The following is a 14,463-nucleotide window of genomic DNA, read 5'->3' as shown; positions in this document are numbered from 1 at the left end:
AAAGATACTGGAATAGTGTTTCTCAGGAGGTATACGAAAGAAAAAAAAATAAACATGCATATTCCTAATCTCACCTTAATTTTTTCAAGTATGAGTAACAGTGTCAATGTTCAAGATACCCAACCACAGGAATTCCCTGGTGGTCCAGCGATTAAGACTTGGGCACTTTCACTGCCATGGCCCATGATCAGTCCCTGGTTACGGATCTAAGCTCCCATAAGCCATGTGGCACAGCCAAAAAAAAAAAAACAACCCAGCCACAGTAGGATGAAGAAATTTATGTAAAACTACTCTGCCAAATAAAGACTGATTTAATGTCATTCTACTAAGAAGCAGAAATGAACTTACTAAGGATGTTGTTCCCAGGTGAATCGAACCAGTTGGTGTGTTCAGTGCAGGATGAGCTCCCTCATGTTGAAGCTCCTTTAAATACACCAGAAGGACTTAGATTTCATTTATCACCACCTCCCACCAAGTGAAGAAGTGAATTTCCAGTCATTGTCCTCGTCTCTATAAAATGAACTAGGTTGCTCCTCAGAAGAAAGTTTTTGTTTAAACAAGGTTAACACTGATGATACCTGTATTCCCAAACTTTACTTGAGACTTAAAATACCATTTTATAGTAGTTTTTTTTTAAGCTAAGGCTTTTTTTAAGAGGTGGAATGTCAGGATCAATGTTAGACCTTGGTCTCTTAGGATGATGGTAAATCTCCAGGTTAATTCTCCCCACGTAGCAGTTTCACTCCCTTAACTGCCTATAATATATGCTGAAACAACTCTGAATAGTTTTACATTCTGTTAGAATGTTTTAAAAAGCATGAAATACTTAAGACTGAAAAGAATAAAGGTCCTCTCCAGCAATATCTTCTCTTTTCCCTCTCCCAGGATCTGTATTCATACTCAGCTAAAACGTAATTATACGTTGACTACAAAATTTTAAGGTTATTTTTATTTACAAGTTTTGAAAAATGTACATTTTTTACATGGGTTACTTATGCAAAGTTAGATTTAAAAGAGTGATAAATGCACAAAAGGTGTCAATGGAGCATCAGACCAAACATTTACAAGCCTTGTCCCACACTGCTACATAAGGGTACTGTCTGTCTAAAAGTATAAATATTCAAAGAAAAGACTGCAAACATTGATTTTAATGTTCTTATAATACTGAAAGGGAAGAAGAAACTAAAGCATGCAGCATTAACTGAGGATTTGAGTGGAAAATAGTTTGCCACAGATATGTTCCCTTCCTTGGGTTAATTAAAAGAAAAACAATGTGGGATTATAAATTTGTTTACATAGGGCAGAACAGCTCCTTTAAAAAGATTAAAGTTTCTCCAACCTTCCTAGCTTAATTAAAAACTAATGATTGTTTCCATTCCTCTGCTCCCACACCTCTTTAAAAAGTGAAAATCCAGAAGACTGCAGTATTCTGAAACTTACTTTGGGTGTGTCCAGTGAGTATCTTGCAAGGAGAGAATGTGTGAGTTATCATAATTGTGGCACTCCTTTGGCCAAGTCTTTTAAATTCTCCTTCCTACAGTAAAAAATAGTTCATATTGATTAAATCTTAGTATCATAGCCTTTTAAGCTTCCACTGCTCTTTCAAAGTGGATGTTTACAAGGATTTGTTTCCCTGTTTTCTACATGCCATATTCCAAAAATTCATTTCTAAATCTAACACAAGTGAAGGACCAGCCAGGGTGAAGGCTTCAGCAATCATTTTGTTAAAAACATTCCGGTCATCAAGCTATGCATAAGCACCACTTGTAAAACAATTTTAAAAGCTTAGTGTAAAGTAGAATAACACAAAACTGCCCTAAAACTGGAAATAAGATACAAGAGAAGGGAAAGTAAGCATTAGTCATTTTTGCACGTAACCCAGGTACAGTACATTTGATCTCATAGAGGGTGTTCTCTGATGTTTAAGGAGAAGGTAGAAGGGATAGGAAAAGCTTGGCAAAGGACAATGGAAACAGCACAACAGCTATTTTGCTTTTAATAAAGTAAATGTAATGACACTGAAGAACAGACACATCAATACATATTTTCCTTATGACTGCTGCTGCTTTTCTTCCACCCAGGTCAACAGTCACGCCAGCTCTGTTCTACTATCGCAGAAACACGTTTTTCATACTCCCGCTTGTTCTCCTGGTACAGCTGAGCAGCCTGGCTATTTGCTGGACTATTGGGATTGGGTTCATCCAGTAGAGACTATAGAGACAATTTGTAACAAGTCAGTTCCTCAGTTCCTCTACTGGGTTCATCCAGTAGAGACTATAGAGACAATTTGTAACAAGCCTAGATATAATCACTTGAATTATCCTAGGTAGCAGCTAAATTTGCTCTCAGCATAATAATCTTCAGTTACATTAGTCTGCTATAGCTAGGCAAATATGTTTTCTGGTGGCTTAGGTCTTAATGACCTACTTTTTACTTATGACTTTCAAAAAACAATTGCTAATATAAATGTATCAAAGGATAGTCACATTAAGGAAAATTCACCTGTATGGATGTTAAAATGGAAGACACATCATAGGTTGGACTCCAACGGTTCTGAAGTATGTCCAGACATATGCTACCATCTGCATAGACTAAAAGCATAGAAGTAGGTTATGTTAAACATAATAAAACCATTAAGGTTTTAACATCATAGTCAAGACAAATAGAGTCAAGAATACTTTGCTTTGGAGGTTTAAAAAGATTCCTAAGCTGCTTCTCAATTATATTCCTAAAAGAAGTGTCATAATCACTACTAGTGAAACAACTGGGATGATCAGAGAATGTCAAATATAATTTGTGTAAAACTGGAAGATACTTAGTGCTTGTTATTCTGAAAAGACTGTCCTGTTATCCAGGAAACCACACATATTTTTTAAACAGGGTTCCTAGTCATCCACAGATGTATGGGAAATTCATTCCACCAAATTTCTAAACACTACCTCTTCTCTGAAATAACAAAAGATAGCTCAGAGTTCACAAAGTTTCGTTTTGGCATGAAGATAAAAATATCTGATGCCCTGGAAATATTAACCTGAATAAAAGGCAAGTTGTTCTAGGCTTGCTACTAGGAAGGGAGAAAAGTGAAGTACTAGGTTAGACTCACCTGTGGTACTTTCTAATACACTGTATACCTGAACCTCAACCAGAATCTGATATTCAGCAGGTCTGGAGTGAGGCCAGGGCATCCATAGCTTTTAAATGTTCCATGCTAATTCTGATATGCAACCAAAGCTGAGAACGGTTGTTTTAAATGCTAGTGAATATAATTACAACACAAAACTACCCAAATCTGGCCTTACATTAAAAGGAAACCTCAAGGACACCTTTATTTTTGTTTATTAAGTAAATTATAAAATCATCAAAACCAGAAGGCTCTCAGATTCCAAACAAATGCAGTGTCCCTTCCCGGCTTCATTCTAGGACCTAAACCAAGAGAGCAATAGGCCACCATGAGCAAGACCAGCTTTCAGAAAACAGCAAGATTCCTACACAAATACTCATGTACTACAGACAGATAAATAGGAAATGTGGAATAAACAGTACAGCAGTTTAGAATACTCTATTAAAAAGTGATACTTGCCATTTGGATGGAACATCTTAGAGACAAATCTAACCGTTGGTGGCTTATTTGGATATTCCTCAGTGAATTCTATTGTAAGCTTAAAGGTTCCTGTAATTAGAAGAGCAAGGGTTAAGAAGACATTTATCATTTTGTTCAGTAGTACTTTGCTTTTAATGCTACATGACTTGTTTTTCAAGTATTATATGAAATAATACAAAGATACAGAGTAGGAAAGAGACCAGGTAAGAGGTACAGCTCTAGGAACTGCCCTAAAAATGAACAGTGTGAGAACCACCACTCAAAAGTGATTCATTTTTTGTTTTTCCATTATTCTCCCCCAAACTTAAATACAGCTATCTTAAACTCAAAACTACTGCCTGCGGGATAACTTTAGCCCCTGTACATTTTGAAGACATCCTTAAAATGACAAGCAACTACAGCCAAAGTTTGGCCTTCCTCCTTTAGAAGACTGAAAGACCTTAATAAAGTCCAATTTTCATCAGCTGTCATCTTAAACTCTCCAGTGATTTTTAAATGGACTAGAAAGAATGAGCACAAAGGTTCAAAAACCAATGCTAGAAATACAAATCAACAATCTATTTTTAAAACAGCAGGGAAAAAGTATAAAAGTGTTCCCTGGCTCCTTTTCATGTAATAGCAACTCTATGATGAAAACATAATTGAATGTAAGCCAGAAAAAACTTCACAGTCTCTCTTAAAAACCCTTAAGTATGACTCACAAGGTACTTAACTATAAAACCAACTCAATAATTCACACTAATGGAGGGAATTAATGGCAGAAATAATTTAAAAATCACATTAGATTGCATTCATGTCTCCAGTAAATTTCTTTCTAATGATGTTTGTTTACGCTACCACTGAAACAAATTATTTTTCTTGAATATGTGTCAACTAAGGTCGCGGGAGGCCCTAAAACATACTAGGTTAGAAACTTATAAGAAATGGACAAGCTGGATCTAATTCAAGAATTGTTGTGGGACTTCCCTGGCGGTCCAGTGGTTAAGACTCCATGCTTCCACTGCAGGGGAGCAGGGGATGTGGGTTCATTCCCTGGCTGGGGAACTAAGATCCCACATGCTGCTGCTAAGTCGCTTCAGTTGTGTCCGACTCTGTGCGACCCCCTAGATGGCAGCCCACCAGGCTCCCCTGTCCCTGGGATTCTCCAGGCAAAGAACACTGGAGTGGGTTGCCATTTCACATGCCATGAGGCACAGCCAAAAAAAAAAAAAAAGAATTGTTGGAAGTTGTGATTTGGGGAGATTATTTCCTTCAAGATGTTATTTTTAGTTGGTTTTAATAAATTCAAGAAAACAACTGGGCAACTGTTTTTTCCTGACTGAAATTTCTTCAAGTAATCTTAAGGAATCAGTTACTATCTGGTATAAGGTGATACATGTTCCACTATATTACTCTGGTCCATTTAATACATTACTTATTCTAATACAATAGACCACACTTCAGATAAGATTATAATCTGTTACTGGTTCCTTCAGAGTTAGCAATTTATTTCTTCCTTGCTTCCATTCTGCCTTTCCACTTAAGAAAAAAGATCACAATCATTTTACTCCTAGATGTTACATATAACAATACCAAAATGTGTTTTCTACCAGCAAACTGACAGTACAATTTGCTAACAAAGGTGCCCTTGGTATGAACATGCGTCCCAAAGTTTCAGAATAATGTAAAATGCAACATATGGAGACGTATTCTTCAAACTATTTTTACTCCCTAAAATTTAAAGTCAGATCTAAAGATACTATGAATTATAACTAAGGACAAACGGTATAGTATTTTGAAATGGATAAACATGCTACAGTCCATCAGAACACACCTCACCTTTATCACCACCTGGTCATAACTCTTCCTATTTTTGAGGGAGAAAGCATAGTTCTTCTTTTTCAGTCCTACTAATATAATCATGATGGTGTGATCACTCACCTAGAGCCAGACATCCTGGAATGTGAAGTCAAGTGGGCCTTAGAAAGCATCACTACGAACAAAGCTAGTGGAAGTGATGGAATTCCAGTTGAGCTATTTCAAATCCTGAAAGATGATGCTGTGAAAGTGCTGCACTCAATATGCCAGCAAATTTGGAAAACTCAGCAGTGGCCACAGTACTGGAAAAGGTCAGTTTTCATTCCAATCCCAAAGAAAGACAATGCCAAAGAATGCTCAAACTACCACACAATTGCACTCATCTCACATGCTAGTAAAGTAATGCTCAACAAGCCAGGCTTAAGCAATACGTGAACCGTGAACTTCCAGATGTTCAAGCTGGTTTCAGAAAAGGTAGAGGAACCGGAGATCAAATTGCCAACATCTGCTAGATCATGGAAAAAGCAAGAGAGTTCCATAAAAACATCTACTTCTGCTTTATTGACTATGCCAAAGCCTTTGACTGTGTGGATCACAATAAACTGTGGAAAATTCTTCAAGAGATGGGAATACCAGACCACCTGACCTGCCTCTTGAGAAATCTATATGCAGGTCAGGAAGCAACAGTTAGAACTGGACATGGAAAAACAGACTGGTTCCAAATAGGAAAAGGAGTACGTCAAGGCTGTATAGTGTCACCCTGCTTATTTAACTTATATGCAGAGTACATCATGAGAAATGCTGGGCTGGAAGAAGCACAAGCTGGAATCAAGATTGCCGGGAGAAATATCAATCACCTCAGATATGCAGATGACACCACCCTTATGGCAGAAAGTGAAGAGGAACTAAAAAGCCTCATGATGAAAGTGAAAGTGGAGCATGAAAAAGCTGGCTTAAAGCTCAATATTCAGAAAACTAAGATCATGGCATCTGGTCCCATCACTTCATGGGAAATAGATGGGGAAACAGTGGAAATGGTATCAGACTTTATTTTGGGGGGCTCCAAAATCATTTGCAGATGGTGACTGCAGCCATGAAATTAAAAGACGCTTACTCCTTGGAAGAAAAGTTATGACCAATCTAGATAGCATATTGAAAAGCAGAGACATTACTTTGCCAACAAAGGTCTGTCTAGTCAAGGCTATGGTTTTTCCATTGGTCATGTATGGATGTGAGACTTGGACTGTGAAGAGAGCTGGGCTCCGAAGAATTGATGCTTTTGAACTGTGGTGTTGGAGAAGACTCTTGAGAGTCCCTTGGACTGCAAGGAAATCCAACCAGTCATTCTGAAGGAGATCAGCCCTGGGTGTTCTTTGGAAGGAATGATGCTAAAGCTGAAACTCCAGTACTCTGGCCACCTCATGTGAAGAGTTGACTCATTGGAAAAGACTCTGATGCTAGGAGGGATTGGGGGCAGGAGGAGAAGGGGACGACAGAGGGTGAGATGGCTGGATGGCATCACCGACTCGATGCATGTGAGTCTGAGTTAACTCCGGGAGTTGGTGATAGACAGGGAGGCCTGGTGTGCTGCGATTCATGGGGTCACAAAGAATCGGACACGACTGAGCGACTGAACTGAACTGAATATTATAATATGCAAGAAAAAGTGGGAATGAGAGTTAGTTCAAAACTTTGAGCTTCCTTATGTATCTCAAGTATAAACACATTTGGCTCAGTGTGGATATACACTTAAATTATAGCTTAGAGATTTATCATCAAGAAATTGCTCTAAAATTGGGCAGATTTAATAGTATGCAGAGCTCCCAGGTACTTTAAATTAAAACGATCATTAAATATGGTTCTTAAAGGTGGTAAAGCCACACAGAAGGCAAGCATAAGTATAAACAGTGGGGCAAAGCAGAAGCTTTGCAGTCAGATCTGGGTTCAAATCCTTGCTTTGCTACTTGCTCATTATGAAACCTTGGGGGAAGCTACTTAACTTGCTGCTGCTGCTACTAAGTTGCTTCAGTCGTGTTCGACTCTGTGCGACCCCAAAGACAGCAGCCCACCAGGCTCCGCCATCAAACAGTGGGGCAAAGCAGAAGCTTTGCAGTCAGATCTGGGTTCAAATCCTTGCTTTGCTACTTGCTCATTATGAAACCTTGGGGGAAGCTGCTTAACTTGCTACTTCTGCTACTAAGTTGCTTCAGCCGTGTTCAACTCTGTGCGACCCCAAAGACAGCAGCCCACCAGGCTCAGACGTCCCTGGGATTCTCCAGGCAAGAACACTGGAGTGCGTTGCCATTTCCTTCTCCAATGTATGAAAGTGAAAAGTGAAAGTGAAGTTGCTCAGTCTGTCCAACTCTTTGCGACCCCATGGACTGCAGCCCACCAGGCTCCTCCATCCATGGGATTTTCCAGGCAAGAGTACTGGAGTGGGGTGCCCACTGCCTTCTCCGTGCTTAACTTGACTATACCTCAAGTTCCTCATCTGTAAAATGGGTTAATAATAATACCCACTACGTAACATTGTTATGAGGTTTAAAAGAGAAAAAGATGCACAGTGATATAAAACAAGTGCCTCATAAATACTTTAGTTACAATAATTCTACAGTTTCACATCTCTAGACCCAGTTGAAGGAGGCAAAACCCCAAAATCCAAACCATTACCAGTAAGAAAAATACAATTAATGAATTCAAATACTAGATAGTACTTTCTTTCTGACCTACATCAAACATGCACAGTGAAACGCAAGTAGAGAACATATGCTGGTGGTTCACAAAACCCTTGACTTGAGCTTTCTGCCTACTGCTTGCTGAAAAGTTCAACAAGGTGGTTAGCTAGCTACCAAAGAAGTTAATCAAGTCTTTTAGAACAGCTTACTTAATGTCTTGAGAAATGAAACCACCTGTTTATGTCAATATTAATATAAATTAGTAGGACTTACCCACATCTTACTCAAAGTACACATTTAAAGGGATGTTTCATACTCTTAGGGCTTCCCTGGTGGCTCAGAGGTTAAAGCATCTGCCTGCAACGCGGGAGACCAGGGTTCGATCCCTGGGTCGGGAAGATCCCCTGGAGAAGGAAATGGCAACCCACTCCAGGATTCCTGCCTGGAGAATCCCATGGATGGAGGAGCCTGGTGGGCTACAGTCCACGGGGTTGCAAAGAGTCGGACACAACTGAGCTACTTTTTCTTTCTTTCTTTCTTCATACTTTTAGCTGCATTAAACAATGAGAACCTCTTCAGTACAACTTTCAATGCAATGAGATCCAAAACGAACATTAAGGATATTTAAAATCCTAGAATTAATGTTATGCAATTGAGCCTAAGCTTATTCTCTGAATATTTAGAAGGCTAGGCTTTAAAATAATTGAAAACTTGAGCCTCAGCATTGTTGTACACAATCTGTACTGATTTTTTATCTTCCTGAGGAGGCCACAACATTGTAAGGAAAGTAGGAATTAATCCATCTATACCTAGGGACCATTTAGCCACCAGTTTGTGACCCCTGAGGAGGAAGCAAAGTACATATACTTAAATTTTTTTGATGATTGAAAAAGTCTGACTTTTAAGATAATAACCAACCTTCATTACAGGATTTATGTACCTTAAGAACACCCCTTGTGGACTTTTAAGTGATTCATTTAAAAAAGGACACCAAATTCTTAAGAATACATCCACTGTAAAAATCAAATACTAGTATCTTACTGTTTCTATTAACAATTTTCAGATGATGCGCTGGAGAATACATTGTTTCTTAACCTTCATATTCAGCATACATGCTAAGATATTTTATGAGGATGCATTTACCCCCAGTGTTTTGTTTGGTAGTGTAAGCTCTTGGGAACATAGCTCTCTTACTTCAATTGTGTGAAGTTAAATCGAAATACCTTGAAGAGTTCCTATTTTTAAAAGTTCAGCTCTTTAACTAGGACCTAGCTGTTATGGACGGAGAAGGCAATGGCACCCCACTCTGGTACTCTTGCCTGGAGAATCCCAGGGATGGGGGAGCCTGGTGGGCTGCCGTCTATGGGGTTGCACAGAGTCGGACACGACTGAAGTGACAGCAGCTACTGTTCTGGAAACGTCTGCTCCAGATGGTTACGAGGAATCAGCAAAAGTAGTTCTGAAGCTGTTGATTTATATCATACATTGGCAACAGCAAAATCAACTATGCCACTTGTTCCTAATTGGGCCTTTCCAGTAAATTTCCTAGGTGTAAATAAGAGGTATTTTTAAATGGTCAAAAAAATTCTTGTAACCTTGGTTAGTGTTCGAGACACCTGAGGAAGCATTCATGGATAGCAGACTGCTCAAAAGAATGAATCAGTAAAGGGTACTGTCATTCAGCCTGAGTAATTCCTTTCAGTAATGTCAGGTTGGAGAGACACATCATCAAAAATAGAACCAGTAATGTCAAGGGGGAAGGTCCAGGTAGATAATGGATTCCATAAGTACTTTTCCAATTCATACCACTTAAAGCGAGAGAAGCACCCTTGAAATATTTACGTTGCCAACCCCTAGCAAAGCGATGTACTATTAATAAAGTTGTGCCCAGCATAAAGCAGTCTGAATAAAATCAGGAGGAGAAAGGAAGCCAATGAAAATAAAGCTGCTGGAGCTAAAGCAAATACACAGCTAATCTGCACATAAAGCTTAAGTATGAAGAACCAGCAACCAATCTAATGGAGGAAAACTAAGCCTAGCTAGCTTTTGTATGGATCAGGATCAGTTCAAATGATTTACCTCGCGCACCAAAGTAGTATGCCTTCAGGATCACACTCCCTTGCTGTCACTTCTTTTTATCAAAGCACTGAAGAACAGTGATATTTACCCAGGAGGTGAAGGCAGAGAAGAAACAAAGTATCTAGGTTACTGTTTCCAATCTGCTAGGGAAATCTGAGTGTTTGAGACAAATCCTAGAATTGGTTTGTATTCATTTACCTCACAACATGCTGTGGTTGGTAACATCCAAAGGCAATCTGACTTGACAACTTTGCTTGTACTGAGTAGTTTGTAGAAATGCTTCTGTTGCCACCTTCAAATGGAGGTGTATGCATATGTGTGTGCATATGTGTACAGATCTCCCTCAAATGCTATATGACCAAAGGAATATAAGGCATTGAGAAGAAAATAAATAACAGAAAGGCCCTTTTCTGTTTAAAAATACCTCAAATATTAAAGATGTCAATCAGTAGTTCAAATACTTTTAATCATCTTTTTAAATGCATTAAGCTTTCAAAAGCAATTAACTACACACACACATACACACACAATTGAGTGCACATAAAACTATATCAATGTCAATTTCCTGGTTGTGCATAGTCATTCAAGATGTTACCAAGGGAGAGGGGGGAACAGGTGAAGGGTACACAAGGTCTCTCTGTATTATTAATTACAACTCCACACAAATCTATATCAAAACAAGAAGCTTTAAAAAGTCCTTAAAAAGCAACTTAGTGTGTTTTTAAAAGTCAAACCTAAACCTAAAAATCATGTACCTATAAGTATGTGTAGTATCTTGAAGTAGGTTGGACACTGGTAAGAGAGTACATTAAGGCTCCCCTCGATTGTGAAACTGCCTTGAGATGACTGATCATAAAGTCTTGATAAAAGCACATGCTGAAAACTCATTTAAAAATAAGAAACAATAAACTGGCTATTGAAGGTGCCATTAAAGACCATCTTAAAGCAGTGAGGCTGAAAAGCACTCAATGTCAGATTGTAGAAACCAGACAGTTGTGTGCAAGGGATGCCTGCATCCATTCAACATCCAACAACACACATGAAGCACCTGCTGAACACAGTTCCCACCCTTGGGACAGAATTCTGAACCAGACAGTCCCTGGGGTCTCCGAGTGGATCAGCAAGTGGTTGGGTTGATCTTAACTCAGTGTCCTGATGGAGGGGGTGGTGGTGCTGAATTTAGCAGGATCACAACCCAAACCTCACAAACACTTAACATCAGTGGTATCATGCTCCTTTTAAAAAGTGACTGCCTTACTCAGATTTTTTTAAGCAGCAGGAAAAAAGGTGCAGTTCTAGTCAAGCGGACAATAGCAAGAACAACCTGCCACAGACTGGACTCCTCTCAAGCCTTTAGCAGGCAGAGGCTAGGGAGAAGCGGGTTATTAAGTAGGAGGCACTTCTAGGCTGACTGGGAAACCCTTTCCCCAGAAGATCACGGTCCCAGAAGGTGGGTAAAGAAACTCTCTTACCATCCTCAAACGGGGTCCCTTCAGGCCTACAACAGAGAGAGAAACAAGTCAGTTCCCTCATGGGGGCTCCTCTCTCCCCGGTTCATCTGCTCGCCCCACCTCTGGTAAACCACCGCTTCCCGGGTTGAAAAGCCACTACCAATAGAGCTTTGGGGCTCAGAAACCCCAGGCAGGCCGAAGCGCCACCGCTCCCCGCCCCGCCCCCTCCGAACCCCAAACGGTTCCCCTGGCAGCGGGAACCGAGCTAATCGAGGCACAGGCTCCGGGGAGGCGCCTAGGCCCAACGAGCCCCAAACCTTCTCGCTCAGTCCCCGCCTCCGCACCGGGTCGGTCCCAGCGGGCACACGGGTCCCCCAGCCCTCACCACCATCCGGAACGCAGACTCACCCAAAAATGACCGCGTTCCAAACCATGATGTTGTTCTCAGACGGAGCCCCGCTGACTCCGGCTGGAGGATCCTCCTGCAACCTACGGGGAAACAGCAGAGGAACCTCCCGCTAGCCTGTACCCGCCGCCCGCCGGTCCCCTGACGGCCCCGCCCTGAACCCCGGCTGCCGCCCCCGGCCCCTAGAGTCCCGGGCGGGTTACCTCTTGAAGTCCCTCATGAGACGCCGCCGAGCCGGGGTGGACATGTCTCTAGCGGGGTCAGGGGTGGGGCATACACCGAGCTCTCGGGTCCCCGCGGGTGGTGAGGAGGCTGAGGAAGCCGGAGGAACCAACGGAGAAGCGCCTAGAGGAACCGCACTGCCTCTCCTCAGTCGAGGGTCGATCTGGCGCCGGCTTAGCACCACCCCAGAGTAGACCGGGGCTGAACCAACCTGAGAGGAAAAGACGGGGGTGGAATGCCAAACGCCGGACGGGCCGTACCAAGACGGGACAGGGGTCGGGGGGGGACGAAAGTTGCTTAGGTCATTAAACCCCCGAGGGACGCTGGGAGCGGGGGTGAGAAGCAAGCTGCGGGCCTCATGTAATTGCTGGGAACTCAATAGGATCCGGTGGTGGAATCGGTCCACCTTCACTTTCCATTTCTAAGACGAACCATGGGAAGCTTTTTTTCTGTTTTTCCTTTTTCTTCTTCTTTTTTTTTTTAAGATCAGATCACTTATTAAAGTGCGCACAGTGGCTGAGGGGGAGAAGGATGAAGTCTCAATCTCAATGAGGACAGAGTGGAAGAAGGCGAAACCAGTTCTCCTAAAGCCAAAACTCTAGGGGGTACACCTCCTACGGACAGGGGAAACTGGGGAGGAAGCTGTGTGACTGGTCAAAATCAATGAACATCCAAAGAGTAAATCGACCTCGACGGTGAGGTCGAGGGTCCCTTCTCTATGGGATGAATGTGCGGGCCCCAACATTTAGGCCGATGATCACCCCCAAAGCAGAATGAAATGGTGGTGTGTGTCCTGGAGGAGGGAATGAGAGCTGGAGGCAAGCAGAATGAGGCTTTAGCTTTGGACACTCACAATTTGGCTCTGGAACCACATTTCCCCTTGACAGTTCAACAAGCCAAGTGGCTACTATATGTTCAGAAGAGTCCAAAGGTATGAGAATATCCGATTGCAGAGAATTGGAAGAGCAGTGAGTCTGAAGTAAAAGGAACGGTAAGATGCACGTGAAAAAGCTGTAGGTTGCAGGGAAGAGTCACAGTTAGTATGTGGACCTGCAAAAGCAATAACAGTTTTAAAGAATGTTTTTTAAAAAGGTCAACTCCAAATAACATAGAAGGTAGGCAAAATACTCATTTAAGAATTTTTTGGAAATATGAGAAAAGTAGGTTTAGGTTCATGCAGGGAGAGTTTTGAATGCCAAGCTAATGGCTTCCTTGGAAGTTGGTTGAGCAGAAAGGCAACATGATCAGAGCTGTACTCACTGGAGACGGGTCCCAGGACAGCAACTAGAAGACTCTTGAAGTATTCTAGGTGAGAGGTAGTGACAGGTAACGACAATAAAAACGGACAGGACTTGCCAACAGAACGTGGGGACAAGAGACAGGAGGGAGTCTACGGAGGCTCAAGTTCTGGGGACTTCCCTGGTGGTTCATGGGTTAGGGCTCTGTGCTTCCAATGCAGGGGACACTGGTCAACCCCTGGTCCCAGAATTAAGATCCCCACAAGCCTCCAAGTGTCGTGTGGCTAAACAATGGCTCAAGTTCTAACCCCCAAGATAACTGGGAGTTTGAAGTACCATTACCTGAATTAGGGAAAAGAGAGGGGAATGGCAGTTTGGGGAGAGAAAATTTGGGGACTTGCTGAGTTCATGGGACTAGTGAGACATCTACCTGAGGATGTCCAAAAGATATAGATGTGCAGGAATTTGTTTCTAAAATGGGAGACAGGAGGCACTTGACAATGGTAATGATTCTACCTGCTGCTTTACAACAGGTACTCTCATGGCCAAGGATTCATATCTCTCATTAATTCTAATATATCAGTTAAAGCAAATCTCCCTAATATACCATCACATTATGGCTGTGGTGGGAAGGGGATACAAAAATAAATTTAAAAACTTCCTTTTCCTCTCACCTAGGAGCTTGCTGTCTACTAATATACACATACGGAATCAACAAAGGCAAGATTTATGAAAGCAAGTGCATTAGTTTTCTATTGATGTTTAACAAATTGCCACAAGCTGTTAGCCAACTTCAGTTCCTGTGGTTGCAGGACTGAAGGCCCCATTTCCTTACTGGCTGCCAGCCAGGGACCAGTCTCAGCTCCTAGACGTTACCTACACTCCTTGCCATGTGGCCTACTCCATCTTCAGATCCAGCAGCAGAGAATTTCTCTCCCATCAAATCCCTGTCACACTTTTTAAAAATGTATTTCTTTTCCTCTCACAATTTGAA

At 41.5% G+C, this 14,463-nt stretch overlaps 1 protein-coding gene across 1 annotated transcript; it reads right to left on the bottom strand.

Annotated features, from left to right (window-relative positions):
* Positions 1-931: 931 nt before the first annotated feature.
* On the bottom strand, positions 932-12,466 carry UBE2A (ubiquitin conjugating enzyme E2 A). Its single transcript, XM_061408537.1, has 6 exons — positions 12,213-12,466; positions 12,012-12,092; positions 11,625-11,650; positions 3,581-3,670; positions 2,503-2,591; positions 932-2,211 (listed from the first exon to the last, which is right to left on the bottom strand). The coding sequence occupies exons 1-6, from the start codon at positions 12,254-12,256 to the stop codon at positions 2,083-2,085; spliced, it is 459 nt and encodes a 152-aa protein (XP_061264521.1). The 5' UTR covers positions 12,257-12,466; the 3' UTR covers positions 932-2,082.
* Between the last annotated feature and the right edge of the window lie 1,997 nt (positions 12,467-14,463).

The sequence above is a fragment of the Bos javanicus genome, chromosome X (assembly GCF_032452875.1).
Source record: "Bos javanicus breed banteng chromosome X, ARS-OSU_banteng_1.0, whole genome shotgun sequence".
In the NCBI taxonomy this organism is placed as follows: Eukaryota; Metazoa; Chordata; class Mammalia; order Artiodactyla; family Bovidae; genus Bos; species Bos javanicus.
The sequence above is the reverse complement of the archived record's forward strand: the minus strand, read 5'-3'. Positions and strand labels throughout refer to the sequence as shown.

Excerpts from the sequence above, each read along its gene's own strand:
- UBE2A (XM_061408537.1), bottom strand. The coding sequence starts at position 12,256 with ATGTCCACCCCGGCTCGGCGGCGTCTCATGAGGGACTTCAAGAG. Across the intron at positions 12,093-12,212 it reads CTCATGAGGGACTTCAAGAG|GTTGCAGGAGGATCCTCCAG; the intron begins GTAACCCGCCCG and ends GTTTCCCCGTAG. Across the intron at positions 2,592-3,580 it reads TAAGATGTTCCATCCAAATG|TCTATGCAGATGGTAGCATA; the intron begins GCAAGTATCACT and ends CTATGCTTTTAG.